The following is a 20,027-nucleotide window of genomic DNA, read 5'->3' as shown; positions in this document are numbered from 1 at the left end:
CGCGGGAGCCCCGGGGCGGAGCGACGGCCGTGGAATTGGCTGCCTGGCTGCTGGGAGCCACCAGCGCGAAGGCGTCGTCCAGCAGCGAGTGCATGGTCTGCCGAGCCTCCTCGATGGACGGCTGCGGGGGCACGTACTGCGACACCGGGTGCGAGGGCAAGCCGGGGAACTTGCCCAGATCTGCTGAGGATGATGTCTGGGGGTCGGGAGGCAAGTCTGGATCGGACTGGAGGAAACAGAAAGAAGGTGAAGGACAGCCACGGAGAAGATCTAACCAGCTTCCAAGCCCCTGTGGGCCCTCAGTCTGAGCAACACTGTCTTTGCCAGAACCACAGCACCTGCCCTTACCCTCCCCACTTCTGCATGCACATACACAACACCAGCAGCTCAAATACTTCATTCAGTGTGATCTGAAGGACTCTGATCTCAGGTAAGGCAGCAGAGCTTTGTGCAGGAGTTACTCAGCTATAACAGAAACATTGTGGTTTGCAAGCACATAGTGAAGTCATGCAGAGAGCATTTCTCCACCCAGAAAAAGACAATCAGCTCTGTCTACATCTTTGACTTCTTTGCAGCTTTTGCAGCTCTAAGAAATTATTTCTGTCTTTAGCTTATAACTGCCCACATCAGCACTAACACTAAACAATTATCACCTCCTAGAAAAACACACAAAGGAAGCTGTTAAGGAACTAAGTGGTTACCTGCATGGAACTTGAACTTGGGTGCATCACCTGAATGGGATTCATGTAAGTGCTTCATTGCAGCAATACCTTAGGCATGCATCATAATTACTACCTGGGATCTTACCACATGGGCTTATTGTTCATCAGTGAGAGGAAATTAAACAAGCTTTACAGCAGCAGACTTATTATCAGAGCTCATTCTTACCACTGCACGCAGACTGCAAAATCAGTCGTCAAGAGGCACAAGCCTCTTCTTTATTAGGAACTTAGCATTCTGAGCAGTCTCACTGCAGATGCCAAAGGGGCTGAGCCTGCTGTGTGCCATGTCTTAATTAAACAGCTTCAGATGATAATTCATTCTACTGCAGCATGACATTAAAATCATCACACTCATGTTTGAAGGCAAAGGGAAACTGCAGAAATTGACATCAGAGTCACCTGACCGCATATGCGGCTAACAGTGAAACTCTTAAAATTATTAAACCATCTTTAAAGATGAGAACTGTCTGGGGGCTTCCAATGTTAGCATTTGGCTTCATGAAATCTGCTTAGAAGTGGTTAAAGATGCCTAAATATTGTTTGTGACACGAACATGATTGAACAGAAGTATTCTTCAGCATCTTTTTTCAGATGTGAAACAAAATTAATTTTCAAGACATTGCACTAGAATCGTATCAAGTTACAGTAGTACAAAGACGTGTTTCTCTTTCATTAATAATTAATTCCCACATTTGAAAGATGAGAAAATTTCTCACAAAAAGAACTGAGTCTTCCACTCTGTAAGAGCAAAGGATGAAATTTTCTGTAACACATGAATATATAACATCCAGCAAATTGGACTAGAGTGAAACTATGTTCACAATATTGTGGAACATGCGAAGCAGACTTTCATGTGCATAACACAGTGGCATTAATGAAAACAAGGCTTTGGTTCTTGGCTTCTGTAATATCAAGGAATACTTGGCAGAATTTTACTGCTTAATAATGACAGAGTGTCAATGAAATCCTCATTTCACTTTGATTTACATGCTAACTACATGACTGAAACTAACCATATAGGTCATAAACAGAAGGCAAAAACCCTCCCAATGTCACAACCGTCATCATTAGCAGAACATTCCTTTTTTTTTTCAAGAGAAATAAATACAATATATGCAGAATTATTGACTCCTGGAGGCCTTTTGTATGTCCCGTCACTGTCAGTTGTGATTAACCTGTCCTTTTCGGCATCAATCGGGCTCCCATTTATCTGATGGCGACGGCGCTGCTTGGGAGAACGTTTGGCACGAGAACTTAGCAGGAAGAAAACAAAAAGCAGAAAGAAAGAGAGACAAAGATAATCACACTTATTTTTGAAATTTTTCTTCTCATCCCACCCAAGGTTGAACTCCTCTGCCCATTTCCTCCAAGTCATCCTTGCCTCAGCCCCGTTTCTCTTCCCTTCCCCAGCTTTCCATGCTAACCCCATTAGGTAGCTCAAATCTCTTTCCTCAAGCTTCTCCTAATAACGCTCATTGGCAACTCTCCAAAACATTCCATTCTTCCCTTAATTCTCTCCAGAGTCACCTCCCTCCTACATTTATCTGTCAAAGTTGCCTGTGTTCCAGCCCCCCAGCCCAGTGTGTGACACATCCGCAGCCACGGAACAGACCACACCGCCACCAAGCCTTTGTGCTTGGTACAGAGGGTTTAACCCCACCAGGCAAACCAGCTGAGGAACCCACGCCACTGGAGAAAAGCTACTTTCTATCAGTGCAGAAGCCCTCACAGGGTACCAGTGCTCCAGGAACAAAGTGCCAATATTCATAAGCCCAAAACAGAACGCAGGGAAAACCTTCTCTGCAAATACATGGCCAGGAAGGCAGATCTGTGAGGCTGACAGATGTGCCTCATAACCTTTAATGTATTCCCTCTGGGTAATCTCATTGATTTGTGAATTTGCCTTTAACATTCAGAATCTTTATGCTTTTTAGGTTGTTCAAGGTTTTCCTTATTTTGCATATTTCCCCCACCCCCACTTTATAAAAATATTATTGGTTATATTACTTTCATATATATTACTTGCAGGTTTCTTTTTTAGTGCTGATATTGCAATTTTGATCCCTCTACACCACACAAGAATTATTCAAACAAATGGCAGAGCAAACACTAAAATGTTTTAAGACTGTTTTCATACATTTGGGCTTATTTATCAAGAATTCACTGCTGAGAACTTGTAAAAAATAATGTGAAAACAAAACATAGTGGCATGTACTGAAATAAAGTGTTTAGAACAACCCAATCTTTTTCACCTAGATAACTCAAATCCAACCAATAATCAAAACGATTTTAAGCTCTGACAGTTAAGAAGTACAGTTTTGATGTACTTTGGGTGCTGACTCCGAAAGGAAATTGTTCCATCTTTGAAATCCCTACCTCTTCCTGGGCTCTATGAAGACAGTAGGCACACTGCCTCCAGGGTCCAAGATCTTGTCAATCTGCATCTGTGCCTTGCGATATATTCTGTGCTGCTCTTTGGAGTCAACCACCACCATGTCATCCACCACTGGAAATTCATAGTGCCCTTTACGCTTGGCGCGGAGGCGAATCTTATTGCGGTGATGCTCGATCTCGGATTTATGCCTCAGGGCTGTTTGTATCTTAAAGAAAGAAGGAGAATAAAAAAAAAAAAACCAGGAATATTTTTTCAGCTGTGTATTTTGCAAACTGGACTGTGCTGCTCTTCTGTAAACCTCTCCTCCCCACCTCTCTGCCTGCTCTTGCCTCCCTCCTCCCTCAAATCTCTGAAGGACTAAAATAAGTCACACAATTTATGAACACACTTTCCTTCCTGGATATTTTGCAGTCTCCCCATTGTCTCCCCAGGTAGATATACTATTATACACAATACGATTGCCAGCACAGCAGGTGTAATTAGAGGGAAGTGGCAGTTTGTTAACAAAAGGCAGGAGGTACACAAAAAACTCCTGCTGTCTGCCAGAAGTAACACTGCTCCGAAAAAATAAGACTAACCAGTCTGTAGTCAGCTATGCTAAGCAAAGCGATATATATTTGATCAACAGTGTTAAAATCTGTCACCCTTTCCCTTTAATGACCTTCATCACATAAGAAGCAAGAACTTAAAGAGCCAACTGAGCTCATAACTCAGTGCCTCTGCTGTGCATGAGAGGCTGCCATAAGCTATGCAGGAACACAGCAGCAACACAAGGGGCCCAGATCCCCAGATGAACATGACACTCTCAGCTCCCCATCTTCTTGGAGGCTGAGTTTTCATGCCTCTCTCCTACCTTTCTTCAAATTTCATGAAGTGCATCTCATTATCTGGGTGAAGCTATTCTAACACCGTAATATCTTGTAAGTCCTGGCCCAACACCTACTGAAGTCATTCTTCCCACTGGTAAACACTTGACCACCAGATTAGGTAGCAACAACTGCTCTGCCTGTGCTGGACTAGTTCTGGAACACATCTGCATCAGCAAATTAGGAACCAAATAAAAATTGAATTTTGTGTATTCTCTCACAAAAATTAAAAAAAAAAAAAAAAAAAAAAAGGCATTTATAGGACACAAGTCAGACTTGCTCTTTGTGTCTATAGTTAGAATCATATGTCTTCTGCCCATATAGCCAGATTTCTGTTTTGTGGCTCCTCTTGCCTCTCTATCCTAGATATATGTATTTGCCTCTCTTCAGTAAGGTACTGAGAAACACAGATTCTATTAAAAGTTCAGTTACAGGCTGTTACAGGCTGTTACAGGCTTCAGTAATCTTCCACTCTGAATTACAAAAAGATGTCATCTTACACCCAGTACAAAACCAGGATGCAGGTATGTGGTACTGTCAGGCAGTGTATGATGTGGTTTTACAGAGCATCACCTCTCCTCATGCCCCAGGCATGCTCATATTCTGCTTACAGTAATGTGACCCTCAGAGAAAGCAGGAAATTTTGTATGTTTACTGTCAGGTAAACACATTAGAAGTTGAAAGCAATGAATTGGGCTGCAATTTCATACCCCAGAATGTTTTGAGATAATTTCTTTGAATAACCAACATTCTGAGTTCTGAAAAGTAAAGGAATAGTGTAGAATAAAAAGCAAGCTGGGCCACATGTTCTAATTCTCATACATTAATCGGCACAACTCTCGTTAAGTCACGTCCTGCTGACTAGCAAAAGGATGCTAACACAAGGTATCCTGACCATCAAATTTGCTCCTCTCTCAGAGTTTAAACTTTGGTTTAGGCATCTCTTAAAAAACAGGTCAGATAATTTCTCTGGATGGAAACAGAATTATTCCTGTCAAGACTGAACTCCTCAGGAACTTACAAGGGACTCATAATAACAAGAAACTGGATACTTTTCACTTCCCTTTTGTCTAGGCATACAGCCCTCCAAAAACATTCAAAGCACTTTTAGAAATACCTCTTTATTAATTTTGTTGGTCTCTGCTATTCGATCAGAGAGCACCGAGTTCTGAATCGGAGGTGCTGCCATGGGTTGCATGGCAATCAGCTGGATCTTGCTTGGGACCCGTCTGCTGGCATCTGAGGAACGGGACATCCTATCCACATGTTCAAAGATAGAGGCTGAGGAGTGCTGCTCGTTTCCACTGCTGGTCTGAGGAGGTCCTAAACCATCAGAACCAATACAAAGTGAAGTAGTGCTGCCAGGGTTATCACAGTCACATATGAAGCTCTACAGATGCCGTGCTACAAAACTATACCCTGTTTTCCATCTGTATCTAATTTGCCCTACAGGCCTTCCAGCTGACTCACATTTAGTGTACAACAAGTTTACCCCGTGGTTTGCAAATTATGAACATTTTCCCATTATATTTCCAGAAGGTGAGCTGTCATTCTTTATGTCTGTAAATCAAGATCTTGGCATTTGCAAACCCCCAAAATGTCAATCTACTTTACTCCATAAAATGCTGTTTTAAGTACATTCTGCTAATGATTCCTCTTATCAGTACTTAAGGAGATGCAAGTTGCTCAAATGGGGGTTCAAAGAGCAATGAAAGAAGTCTCAATGCAAAACGTATTTCTTAAGTGATAGGAGGGATATAGGAACAAACAAAAAAACCCCTAGAAATCCACACAAAACACAAAGAATTTTACAGACATTTTACTGATTAAAGCTTCTAAAGCTTTTATTCTCTGTGACAGGATAAACAGTTCACATAATAATAAGCAAGCTGCATAAATATTGTCATGTTGTAATTTGTTGGAGAGGTTAAACCAACTCAAATAAAATCAGCAAAAGATATTATGAAAACCAGTATGCACGGCAGTGCACCCCTGGTCCTGCCAACAGTTAATTACTTCAATAGAAATGGGTCATCTCCCTCAAAAGACTTGAAATCTATAGGATCACCCCCAGTGATTTGCAGCTAAGCACAGATTTAATATTTTTTTTCCGAGTTAGACCTAAATCAGAAACTGTTATGCAGATGAGGCTTGCAAAAGCTATTGAAAACTTGCAAAATAACCTTTTGTTTTATCCATGTGATAAAGCCACAAATTCTCAAACTGCTTTTCACCATGAAATACAAGCAATGAGATATCAAGACTTGTGACTCTCCTTATGAAGGAACACAACTGTGTGGAGGGACGTAGTCCCACATCCTTGCACAGAGTTCTAATAAGGGGATGTGGTTCTCAAGATTCAAATCAGGAGGAAAATCTAATTTCATTCTGATACAGAATCAATTATTGATCAACATGATCCAGCTACAATAGACAAGAAGGGAAATAAAACAGTCACTGCTGTGATCCTGTTGCAACATGTGCTGGTAATGCAGGATAGGGTTCAGAAGAGGAGTGAATCCTATCTTCTGTAGAACATCACAGTAGATGACTTTCTCCTTTGCTTCCCTCTTCTAGTACAATAAGGGAGCAGGACAAGAAAGGAATGGTATGCTTTATCATATCCACAGCACACTACTTTTGGGCTGGAAAGCAACCTGGCCACAAGTTAAGTAAAATCCCTATTCGTATTTCTCAAACTTGATCAAAGCCTTGTCAAACATACATATTTATAAAAGGCATGCATCATTTATAAATGTGATTTTTCTGTGTAAGTGTTCTTGAAAAGAAGGCACGGTTCCATTCAAGACCTCTGTGTCCCAAATGTTTTTCAAGACACAGAGCCTAAATGAAATATATCCATCTCTCTTCTGTAGCTATTTATATCATCTTGAACATTTGTCATCTTCACAGCCTCATCTTCATGCATTTCTCAGAAGTGTGCAAGCATTGCCTCTCAGAGAGGGGCACAAGATATGTTAAGCAGTTAGTGTGAATCCCTCAGAGCCATTGTGTAGTCAACAGAAATCTGAACTTCTGCATCCATCTTTCCTGTACATTAGTCATTTTTCCCCAACCTTTTCACTCTATCAGCCGTTCCCAAGCTCGCTGACCTCCAACATAAAATTTTAAGGTAATTTTCATATTACTTGGTTAACGAGGTCCAATATATTCAATCACACTGAGCATTCACTCTGAATCTTTATAATTTCATCCATAACTTTCTCTTGTACACACATAAACAAGTGCTTGGCAGGGGCCTCTGAGCTGAAAGGGTTCTTAAACTCATTTTATACATCAGAAGTCCCACTGACAAATTTTGGTAAGGATCTACAGTAATATCACGTTACTCCCTTTTGCAGAAAGATACACACAAAAAACCCTCACAGGCTGCAGCTGACCTTTAAATTCTCTCTGTGTGCATACACTGAATGTGTCTATAAATACAAACCAAGATGGAAGAACAGAAAAGTAGATAAAGTCAGGAACTGCACAGCACTGCATACATACAACAAAAGGAGAAACAGTTTCTAACTCAATACATGAATGAGGTCCTACAGAAGTTTCAACAGAGAGAATAAGCATAATTTCTCATTTCTAAGTTCTTATGTTACACTGTTAGTCACGTTTAGAAAATCTTCCCTATAAAACTATCAGATGGCACCATGTGCATGAAATTTTGATTTCAGACTAATTCAGCTGAGGTTAAAAAATAATGGAGAGGTATTAATACCCCAGTACTGGTCAGATCATGTTTAAACAACTAGATCATATAGGTCACACACCAGGTTCAATGTTCATCACTGCTCCCTGAGCTGAAACTATTAATTGAACTGAGATGTCAGGCAGCTGTGATTTCATATGAAAACCAATACAGCTGGAGACAGAGAAAGGCTACTGCTTCCTGCACCCTCGAGAGACACAGCAACCAAGGTTCATAAGGCCTCATCCAAAATCAGATAAAGTCAATGGGATTCTTCAGCTCATCCACTGGTATCTTAATCATGCCAGAGTATGCAGTAAGAGATAAATTCCACACAGTTTCTTTGTATTCCAGTAGGTGATATCCCTAGGATGCAGCTGATGACTCATTGCACACAACCATGGAAAGCAGCATAGTACAGAAGGATGGACAGAAGGTTGGCTATTTTAAGATGGTCAGTGCTATTAGAGGACACAATCCTTATTTTATCACTAGATGTGTTATACATTATCAAAGACAGCATCAGCTTTCTCCTGCCCTATGTTTGCCATGACTCAATCCTGGCAGAGAAAACACTAGTTCACAACAAAATATTTGTGTTTCTTTGCAGGTAGCTCTTGTTTTATTTAGGCTTCCAGTAAAGACGTTAATTCTAACATTATCTCCAACTTGTTTATACAAAGCTGGTTTCAGGACCAACAGCTGCCTTAGTTTTGCTTCTTTCACAGCGATGTTTTCCTCAATAATTTGAAAGAATTGGGAGGAAAAAATTAGAAAAATGTGCTGGATTACTATAATTTGTGTTACTGAGACTTTTTCTATACTTCAATAGCTCAAAAGCAATTTTATTTTCTAAGACTCAGAAGACAAACTCTTCCACCCTTAAGACATAATTGCAGCTACTCCAACACCTCTGTTCATATTTGTACTCAACTACCAGCTCTGGTTACTTACCCACTCTGTTTGCTCCTGACAACATAAAGGGAAAAGAAGAGACAACACAGTAATTATGACAAGCAAGTTAGCTAGAATGGCAACTGGAAAAAAACCACAGCAGTAAGATGATTGCATTTACTTTTGAATGAAATGCATGAACTTGGATCAAACTGCCAAATCTCAGCTGCACGAAAAGGGAACTGAATCTCCCATTTAGTAGAGAGCTCTCTGCAGACAGTGCCTCCAATTCTGAATGCTAAAAATAGTCCCTATGATTTGCAAACTAGAGGCACCAAATGCTAAAAAATAGTGTATTTTACCCAGTAAGGGCATGATACGTAGAAAGGACAAATTTTACACAATCTCCTTGTTGCCTTTACCAGGTAATTCAGATGCAGCAACACCTAACATTTCTATACCAAAGCGAAATGTTAAACCTTACATAAGGTTTTAAGCCAGATAGAAAATGAAGAGACAAATATGGAGTTCCCAGGTAAGAAGAAATGGGAGAACACTAAAACAGAGCAACAGAATTGAAGTCAGATAGGTTGGAGGAACTCAAACCCTCCTGAGATGTTATATCAACTTTACAAATATATAAATATATATATTTTAGGGCACCTCCAAGAAAAGTAGGGGCACTTTAAACTGAAAGCAAGATGGTTCTTTATAAAAAATACCAGTGTTATTAACATATTAGCACTGAATTTTCATCATTCTAAAGTACAATTGTGCAGGCACTTTGATGATGTAATTACAACTCATTTGCAGAACTTTTACCTCTCTGGTGTCTTTTTTTTCCTATCACAATTTTGAAGTTAGTGTTACAGACACACCCCCGTGGTCTGAAGTCCTGCTGTGACCTCTACTGCCCATGTAACTGTCTGCAATTCTGGTTCCATGAGAGACACAATTAGGCCTAACTGGAAAGAGTTTTGCTGGGGGTCTGTGTGGGACAAAAGGAGGCAAGATTTGTTCCTGCTAAGCCATTTGTTTCAAAAGCTTGCTGGAATGAAAGGAATGTGTAGCTCTTCAGTTTCAACCGAAGAAACGAAACTAAACAGAAAGGGATTTTCTGTGGCAAAAAGCAGAAAAATCAACAGCTGAAGATGAGTTTAGGAAAGTTGCAGCAGAGTAACTCTTCAACCTGAGTAAAGCACTAGAGCACACAAGGAGAAAAAAAAGTAACAAACCCTTCTTCACTGCTCTGCGTGGTTTGCCCTCATTTGCAGCAGTTGATGGTCTTGCACCTTCTTCTCCAGTTTCTCTCCCACTGGATTGTTCACTTGCTGTGGATTCAGCATCTGATGGCGAAATTCTGCCACAAACAAAAAAAACCAAACAAACCAACATGTAACACAAGTTTGCAAAGGGGCACAATTCTGACATGCAAAGCATCCTGTGCTAAAATATCTTGTGAAGTCTGTTAAAATCTTCCTCTGTCTATAAGTAAATTTATAATACATTATCACAGCTAGATATTCATGCCACAGTGTTACTGTTGCTGTGCGTGAAAAATGACTACAACAGGATTCACATGTGACAATGTTATTAAGTAATCTTTCCTTTAAAATACACTACAAGAAAAAGCTCTTCATTTGTAACTAGTAATTTACCTCTCAGAAAGAGAATAATTGTATTAGAAATATGAAACCCATATAGGTAACCAGTCTAACATTCAGCCTTACTAACTTGCTGTTCTCCTGCTAACAATACAAATCCATGTGAATATTTTCCTGACTAGCAAAATGTAAAGCCATTCAAAAATGCTTCTTTTATGTATTTATTCCACGCAGTCACAAGATTCTTAAGAACATTTATTATCTAAAAATTACAATCTCACTGCTCGTGGCTTTTGTAGGCAATACAGAAAAATAAAAGAGTATCATGATTTTCCCCAACAAAATACTTCAGCTGCAAAATTATTCTGACAGTATAAAAATAGAAAAGATACAGGGCCCACACCACTGCCAGACACCAAAGGCTGTCTTTTCACATGGGATCAGCCTTTGTGATGGTGTCTCTAGTGACCATTTTGTCCTGTGAACACTCATATTCTATTTCAGCAGGGAGTTAATCATGGAAAGTGTGCACATGTCTGTGCATTACCTCATAAGTGCAGGATTTGCTTGGGCTAGATTGGTATCTGAACTAGTTACTGAGGCTCTTGGCTAAACATCAACCTGCCTAGAGCCCACAGACTAAGGTAACTATATGTAGCCTGACAAGTCCATTGAAGCTAAATCTACTCCTTGCAGCAGGCAATGCTCTGAATTCAACTTCCCTTTTTCTCCTCACTAAATAATGCCCTGATCTGCAGGACTGTAATACTAATGTCACATTCCAATTAAAAAAAATAATAGCAGGGAAAAGAGGACAAATGGTCCTCAATAAGCTTAGAGATCTGCATCACTGCATCTTTTTCTATGGGGGAAAGGGCGTGCAGAGCTATCATCTCCATCACCTGTGTCTTGGTTCAGCAGAGTATGAGGCTGGAGTTCTGTTTCCAGATCTCCTACTGACTTCCTGTTTCATCTCATTGTGCTCAGCATTCCCCTTCATACTCTTTTCTCAGTCTATCCAAATTATCACCAAGTTATAGGAACATAAATAGTGTTGAGTCAACATCAGTCATTTCTTCTAAGTGCTGAGGAATATGCAGTTGTATACTCTCAAGCCAAAACAACAGGTCCAACTCTCAGCTGGAGCTGCGGGATGCTGAGCTTTCTGAACTCGGCTGTTCTTGTTTGTTGTTTCTTACAGACACAGAACACGTACTCACATCACCACTAGACTTCCTGGCATGTAACATACAACCCTGAACTGAACTGGGATGAACTGCGTCCTGTATTTCCTCAAGAAACATCAAGCAGCTAAATCCAACATAACACAGTATGATACCATTTTACATTTCAACTTCTGCCTCGGGGAATAAATGTCTCAAATCTCAAGCTGACATGGGAACAACAGCATGGCAGAGAGATGATGGCAACATCTCCATAGTTAAGCCTAAAGGAAGATTTTTTCTTAAGGGAATATGAGGCAGAAGAGGGAGATTCTCTTTTGAAAACATTTCAAGTGTCTGAACTACAGGTCAGTCACTCTCCCCTCCGTGCCTAGGAAGATCACGGAGAAGATCGTCCAGGAAACTATGCTAAGGCACATGAAAAGTAAGAAGGGGCTTGCTGACAGCCAACATGGCTTCACTAAGGGCAAATCACACCTGAATTACTTGGCCTTCTACAATGGGATCACAGTGTATCATTAGAATGTTGGCTTCTGAAATTTCTCTTGCTTGGTTTTCTGAATTATTCTAGACAAAACACAGCAGCAACCTAAAATTTAAACTTTTTTCTTATGCTTATCTGCATATAAATATAGATGCCTTCCTTTCCCCCACGTAGCATCTCTGTCCTAGGCCACTTCTGAACTTTTTAAAAGGAACCCATAAACACTTGTCTTTCCAATTTAAACTGCTTTGTTTTAATTTATGTAAGCTACACCAAAACGAGTTAGCTCATTTTTCTTCCATTATTTTCCAGTTTTGCCCACCTTCCACTGTAGCACTGGCAGTGTTCTACTTAAAAGGCCTATAGGGAGTTAGGAAGACAGGCTTAGCATCTGGAAGGGGGAAACTGAGCTTTATGAAGCACACATGGGGTAGATGAAGCAAGGATCTTAAGACAACTGGGGCTTTAGAGGAAGCGAAGAGGGCTGAACAGAGGAGCAAGCTGCGTTGCAGAGACCTGCACCTCAGTCAGAATCACCACTGGTTTCTTTCTCAGCTCATCCAATTCTGCCCTTGATTGTTTGCTTTTTTTTTCTCCCCCTGTGCACTATTTAATGGGTATAAGCACAGGGAATGCAGAGCTGGAGACAAAGAAGTGTGAGAGTGAGGGAGGAAGAAGAAATAGCAGAAACTGTAGTTCAGAGGGGGTCTTCTCCTCAGAGCTCTGGTTTTTTTCCCCACCTGTTACCTTCCTACTTATCTGCTTTTTTTTGTGCACAGATCCTTCTTTACTGCATAACTTTGTTACATCATGTATCCTACAAACACAATCCTTTCCAGCAAGGGACAGTCACATCATATGATTACTGGAAAAGGTTAGGAAAATTCTGCTGATGGTTGACAGACACTTCTCCATTTACACAGCTGCCAATTATCATTCCTTTTTCAGAATAAGGCTTGTTTGCTATGAGAGCCACCAGATAACGGTAAATAACAGCATTCCTGCATATTTCCTGAATTTTGGAGATATGGCTTATTTTTGGAAATCCCGACTCTTCATACATGTATTGATCACTATTAATGTAATTGAAACACATTACTCTTTGTCAATGGTTTCCATTTGCTTTTAACCACCCACTGGTTTAGTAGCTAGAGATCACAAAGAAATTGCACTGGAAAACATACACTTGGTGTTTCCAGTAAAAAGCAATGACTTGACTCCAGTCAACTCAGCAGTGTCTTAAATACCCCTCTTAACTGGGTATGCTCCCTTTAAGAGAAAAATGAACACTGAATTCTCACAACCCTGTACTAATGAGTAGCGAGGTGTAAAACTGGTGGCTCGCTAGAAAATGCGAGTTCCGGAGCTCTGGAACAGTTGTTTCCACTGAAATTGCCTTAAAAATACAGCAATCACTAGCCCTTAATAAACTGTTGTCTACTCCAATTTGTTTTATCTGTGTGAACTGACCTCCCTCTGTGCCGAACAGTCTTTGAAGGCTTTGTGGAAGTCTTGGATTTGGGGCTGGGCACATCTCCGTTTTCAGATGGGGTAGTATCCTTAATAGGTCCTGGTAAAGGAGCTGGCTCATGGATAATCAGGACATCATCTTTATTGTGCTGGCCCAGATGCTGCTTAGCAAAATCAAAGCCTTTCACACTGGGGGCTTGTAGCTGTGAGAAAAGAACAAAGACAAAAAACAGGAACCGTAAGTGAACATGAGTACAAAGGCTTTGGTTCAGATCTGCAAACAATGGCCACTAAGAGGATGGCCAGGCTATGGTAGTCTCAGGAATGAACACGAGAGCGCTAGGGAAAAGAAAAATAAACTCTCCACAATTCTGTCATCTTACTGCAGTATAAGACACACAGTTTAAGCTTCCAAACCAACAAATCTAGCTAAAAAAGAGCCTTCTGATGCTGCTACTATTTTTTACTGCTATTTCTTCAAGATTTAATCATTGTGTGAGGAGCTTTTTGTGTACTTGTGAGTGCAAGGCTGTAGACACCTGCGTACAGACTGGAATGGCTACGGCTGCTAGGTCATATTTGTATTTCTTCCAGCCAAAATAGATGCAGGATTTTAAATAATTCGAATAATGTCACTGTTGATCTTTCTCATTTTGAGCTCCCCAAATCTGCAGGAGTCTGGGAGTGCTTGTACAAACACCTAGTTCATCTGATGAAAGATAAACGCTCTGCAGATCTGAGTTATACAGCAGCCTGGCGATGACTTGTCAGCCAGTACTGATGCCTCCAGAAAAAAAATGAAAATCTCTTAGGAATTTCATACTGAACAGACAGAAAAATATACAAAAGGCTTTGGAATTTAGAGAAATTTTCCCAAAGATCTTATTCAATAGGCATCTTGCTTGAGAAAGACACAGAATTCAGCCTTTTACTTTCATAACTGTATTTATAAAAAAAGCTAATCTCACCTTATCAATGACTTGATTCAGACTTAATCAAGGCTCCAGGTTTCAAGCTCTCTGCTGATTTTTTTGGGGTCTTTGGACTAACTCGAAAATCTGAAGAACTAATTAAGAGAAAGTTTTTCTTCAAACCCCACTCAATTTTATGTAGTTTGGAAGTTGAAAGCAGGAAGAAACAACTCCAGTTTTTGACGTGCACGCACACACAACCTGCTGCACACCACACGTACAAAACCCTCTGTGTGTTCCTAGAGCTGATTTCCTGCAAAGTGAAGCATGTGCTGGAGTGCATTTATGGGTGCGTCAGGTTCCAGATGTTTAAATGAACCCCCTTTCATAAAGCTTGGCAGGCCAACACAGCTAACTGCAAACAGACTCCTCTGATATCATGCCAAAGATAAGCTCGCCTGAGGAATATTCTGAAACAATCTCTTCAAAATATTTTCTCAGTAAGCAAACATTTTCCAAATGGTTCTTAGAAAGGGCGATGCAGTCGAGCAAGCCGCCTATTTAAACCAGTAGATGGCAATAAAAGCTCTTCTGTAAAATCCAACAGTTTATCTGTTGAGGTTCTGGAGTTCATTTCTCACCAAATGAGTAAGCTTGTTATTTGAACAGATCTGGAGGTCTTCCACTATACCCATTTGTCCTGGGCTTTACAACAGTCCATTCAAGTCAGCATTCTGGGTGATTCAGACATTGAATTTATGCAAATGACTGCAACTACAGATTCAAAAAGGCACTGGGGAGCTACACTAGGTGAAGGTGTAACTGTGTCTCCATTTTTTTGAGTCACTCTCATCTAGTGAAGCCTTCCTGAAATTTCCCCCCTTCAGATGTTAAACATTTGTCTTCAGGATCTTGCTTACTTAATTAAAAAAAACCAAACCAAAACCCCAGCATGATCCTTACACCCTCCACCAAATACTTCTGAAGACAACTTTCCACTTCTGCTATCAGAATTATATGGCCAGTTTGCACCACTTTGATTATTGAAACTTCTTAGTACCCCATCTCACTTACGGCCTGTTTGAAGCTATGTCTATTCTCCTAGAAGATATTCCTCTGTATGACACTTGTCCTTTGAACCTTCAGTGGCTTCCCTTCTTCTACCCCTTTCATACACCCCCCTCCTGCCCACACAGGCCTGCTGATGCTTCCTGATGATCACATCCTCTACTTCACTACATTCCCCTCCACAGACTCCAGCCCCCTTGGCTCCAAAGATGATGACAGTCCTCACCATGTGCTAGGCACAGTTCTTCCACAAAAAAGTCTGGTGGTGCTCTACCCTTTTCTTATCAACCTGCCAAGTTATTACTGCTTTTTGAATAGTGTGATGGGTGGGGTGGGCAAGGACAACTGAAGAGACAAACATTCCAGGAATACTGGACTTACCAGTATGGCTTTACTTAGAATGCTGCATGTCTGAAGCATGAACTTCAACCTATCTCAGAGTCACTCCAGCAGACTGAGTTTGTAAACCCGTCTGGGAGTAAAAAAACATACAAAAATATAACATTTTCATATTTTAACTTTGAATAGTCTTATTCCTAGCTGCAGTCCAACATAACCTTTCATCTAAGCACAGTCATGGGAACAGATATATTTATGCGTACATGCACATACGCCACAGCATATGTATCCACAAATGTTTATCTGCAGACAGACCACACAGCAGCTGAATTAAAAGGCTGTTAGTACTGCAAAGACCAGCACTCACACTGTAAGAAATGGCAGTTTGATTATCTGAAACAACCACAACTGGATCCTCTCACACACAGGCACTGCAATAAGGTCTTGAGTTAGAACATCCTAAGTTCAGTTCTTCCACAGGAACTCTCTTGCTCCCTCCCAGCCTGCTGGATCCTTGGCATATGCTGGGCCTTCTGCTATTAGTCAAAGTTGGGCAGAATGTAAGAATGTTATTTGCAAAACCAGGATACCCATCTCATTTCATGCAGAAGCTGGCAAACACACAGTGAAAGGAGAAGGGAACGCAAGGTGAGTCCTTCATGCATGTTTACAGCTGGGGTGGCTAAGACTTTAGGGTTTCAGGGACACTTGCTAGCAACAGGGGACAGGCCAATCTCAGCTTATCACCACCCCAGGCACCACAGAACCTATAGTTATATTTTCCTTAAGTTGGAGCTAGGTGAACTCCTCAGTTGGTCTTACTCTTCCTTGACAGGCAGAACCTTTCTCTCTACCCCACTCTCCTGCCTCTCCCTCTGCCTGCCAGCTGCCAGTACCCATTTACAGCATCCAAGAACCTGAGGCTCATCACTCTTTATACTTTTAACACCTGGTGTCATAACAAGCTCTGCGTAACATAACAGAGAATAAACCCTCTCAGATTTACGGTACAGCTCTACAGACCTTGCGTGTGCAGAACTGGTGTTACCCTCTGGGAATTTAACTGGTAAATCTCTAACAAGTCTTTGTCAACCCCATGCAGACATTTTCCTAAAGTTTTAAAACTTAAGTCAGAAACTAGTAGTTCCCCACAGACTCAGCAAAAGCATTTCCCTCATACCAAACAACCTTCTTGTTCCCTTTCCTTCCACACCCTGCACCCCCTAAGGCTCAGAATGCGCACTAGAGCTTCTCCACAACAACTTCCAAACTTCAGACAGAGCTTTTTATTTTCTCTTAACCTTGTTCTTTGGAAAACAAACTCTTCTTCTCATCTTAAAAAATAGTTTCAATATGAAACTGATACTTGAATGGGAATGGCCTGAATGCTTCAAGTCTTGCAGAGTTCTGTACAGCCAAATATTTCTAGAAATCTCCACCTAAAACAACTTAAGTTGTACCAGCTCTATCCAACGTGTGTATATGTTTGTGCATATGAATGAAAAAAACATGACAGAAAAATGTGACAATACAGACATATATACAACATGATACATGACTGAATACGAAAAGATGGTCCTCAAAAAAATGATAAAATCACTTATTAAAAATAATATTATTTGAAAAATAGAAATACTAATAGGATTACTACTGTAGAAATAACATTGATATAAGCCTGCTTTGTTTTCTTAAAAAAAAAAAAATCTACGCTTCTCATACATCTCCTTGTAGACCACAGCAAGATAATGACTTTAATTGAGACCTGATAGCAGCCAAAATCCACATTTTCAGTGAGAAGTGTCTGAAGGATGCTGAACCACAACTCTGCTTTCTGCAAGACCAGACACCTGATTCAGTGAAATGAATGGTGTTACTCTTGGCTGAAGATGTTTCCAACATTTTCGTACAAATTTCTGTGTGCCACCTGCTGAATTCTTTCTTTTCTTTATATCAAGTTATGTAACAGGTTGCATTACCTCTGCTCATCTTGGACTGGCAGTCAGGATACCATGTGTGGATCAGCCACCTAGTACTCATATATTAATCAGCACCAAGAAAAGAACGCAGTAGCTTTTTAAGAGCACTTTTTAAGTTGTGCTGATATTGTTACTTGTTCAGGTACCTCAAGTCTCAGATGCCTTTACCCAGGACTGCACAAAACCAGTCTTGGCAAAGATTTCTTGTTTTAAATGTAAGTTGTTAGAGGTTTTCATTTATCTTAATATATTTGTGAAAGGGAAGGAGAGAAACTACTCTGAAGCTTACCACCAAAATGAACACGTCTAAATTATTGCACTCATAAGGAATTATATTATTATACAAATGCAGAGCCTGCCAAAATCTTAGAGGAAGATTTCATATTGGTAAGCCAAGAGAGTGTTTTAATTCTATTGTTACAGACTGAAAGAAAAAAATAAAAACCCAAACCAGTATTTGAAGCTCAATTCACAGAAAAATCTAGTAATTTCTGCAGAAGCCTACAAAATTTGTGCCCCTCAGTCAAGTCTTATTGCATAAAAGCAGATAATAGTTTCAGTGTGATTCAAGCCACAGAAATACAAAATGGTTGCCAACATACTGTTTTGCTGGATGCAGAGATACACCAGGAATGTCAACAACCTGTTTGTTGAAAGAAAGCAAATGCTGCTCAGAGGTCAGTGAGTAATTTCAGCAGAAAGCAGAAGAAAAGAAATACACTTAAGTCAGTAGTCTCCCTGTAGTTCCTATAAGCAGCATTTGAATTTGGACATAATATGAAGAATAATGTATTAAGACAATTTTCTAGTGATTTTATACCATGGTCTTGCCTTGTTCCTTGTAGAGCCAGCTGGATTGAGCACAGGCTGTTTTCTAAGAAAACAAAGGAACTACAAATGTACTTTAGTGTCAGTACATAACCTGTGAACAGGACAAGAATCCCTGTAAAGAAGTCCTGCTGACTTACAACCTTACTATCATGCTAGCACATAGAATGTTACAGGATGAAGACACTTTTCAGAAAAAAACCAGGCAAGTGTACAAGCTTAAACACAGCAAGACAATGAAAAAGCCTGTTCTTAAAATTAATGTGGGTTGAAGATGTAAGTCAGTGTGATTTAAGACAGCTTAAAGCTACTAAACATTGCCAACTGCCTTCACAACCTGAGATGCACACCACCAAACCCTGTGCATATCCCCAGGGCACCAGAGCATAGGTTAGCATGAATTCACTGCATTACTCCCATGACGCATCAAAAAGGATAATAATGCGCAGTTGCATGTATGCTTGGTAGGATCCTCTTAATTTTAACTCTTTTTTCACTATGTGTCTATTATCTCATCCAAGAAGCCTTCTTGGATCTTCCCTCAAGGATCATTCATCCATACTGGACGCAGTTCACTGTTCCACAAGATATTCAAAACACCTACCAGTTTACCAATAAGCAAGGATTTAGAAGTACTGAGGCATGTTCACCTTTCAGAGTCTCATTTTCTTATTCAGCTCATTTTTCTATTATCATTCCTACATAAGTACAACCTCTGTATTTTTGTCTGCATTGCTCTCCTTCAACATAACCCCCTTTGGGATGGTAGCCAGGGACTGCCTGTAAAGTATGCATATAATTTATACATGGGATTCAATAACAATAATGCAGTCTGATTTAAGGCACAAAACCCCTTCATTCATCAAAAAAGCATATTAGAAGATCTCAAAGAAGGAGAGTTCTGACTCCATAGCCACCTTCAAAATACTGAAGAAAGACCCACTTGTATCTCTGGAGGTCTTTTTGTGTCATTGTGTCTTTTCTGACATGAGACATGATGCAACCTATTTGTACCATAAGCCGAACTACTTCCACGCCTACTTTAAAAAAAACTCAACACTAAGCATCAGGGAGAAATGTGCAGAGGGATTCCTTCACTCGTTGCTGGTTTAGAAAATATGTTTAGGGACCAAAACTAAAAGAAGTCTCTAATTTAAATACCTTCACTTGGTAACAGTGTCTGTATGTAAAAAGAAGTGCATGAGCAATGACAGTTTTCTGGATTTATCACATCTTTCATGGGATGCCACCACCCTCCCACTACAGCAGTGTGACAACCTGTGCCCTCTCTGGCAAGCCTCAAACCAGAAGCAGGATTTTGAGACCTGAGGGCCAAAAAAGAGGCTCCATGTACAAAATACTATTTTCTTATCTTGGATCAAGTATTTCTTTATACAAATGTCATCTCCCATTTGTCATCACAACAGCACTTTGGTCAACTATTACCCTTTCGGGAAAAGGTAAAGCAGTTGAGCAAACCTGTCCTTGGGGAAAAGAAACATGCTTAGAGTTGCTTGGGCTTCTCCCATCGAGCTTGGAAAAAGCAGTGCACTGTACAGCCAGCACTGGCACAGAAAACCAAA

General features: G+C 40.4%; 1 protein-coding gene across 4 annotated transcripts in view; it reads right to left on the bottom strand.

Annotated features, from left to right (window-relative positions):
• The window catches only part of KIAA1549 (KIAA1549 ortholog), a 76,256-nt gene that overhangs the window by 15,943 nt on the left and 40,286 nt on the right, over positions 1-20,027 (bottom strand). For 3 of the 4 annotated variants that reach the window (XM_017739989.1, XM_017739987.1, XM_017739988.1), the window contains exons 10-16: positions 13,323-13,525; positions 9,816-9,940; positions 8,641-8,655; positions 5,101-5,306; positions 3,099-3,322; positions 1,831-1,975; positions 14-226 (exon numbers count right to left, since the gene is read on the bottom strand). In XM_017739989.1, the coding sequence (XP_017595478.1) occupies positions 14-226; positions 1,831-1,975; positions 3,099-3,322; positions 5,101-5,306; positions 8,641-8,655; positions 9,816-9,940; positions 13,323-13,525 (1,131 nt within the window). The remainder of the gene's footprint in view (positions 1-13; positions 227-1,830; positions 1,976-3,098; positions 3,323-5,100; positions 5,307-8,640; positions 8,656-9,815; positions 9,941-13,322; positions 13,526-20,027) is intronic. The other variant, XM_017739990.1, reaches the window with a different exon arrangement.

Source organism: Corvus brachyrhynchos, unplaced genomic scaffold (genome assembly GCF_000691975.1).
Source record: "Corvus brachyrhynchos isolate BGI_N302 unplaced genomic scaffold, ASM69197v1 scaffold27, whole genome shotgun sequence".
NCBI classification, from domain to species: Eukaryota; Metazoa; Chordata; class Aves; order Passeriformes; family Corvidae; genus Corvus; species Corvus brachyrhynchos.
Note: the sequence above shows the minus strand (reverse complement) of the source record. Positions and strands in the feature narration are given on the sequence as shown.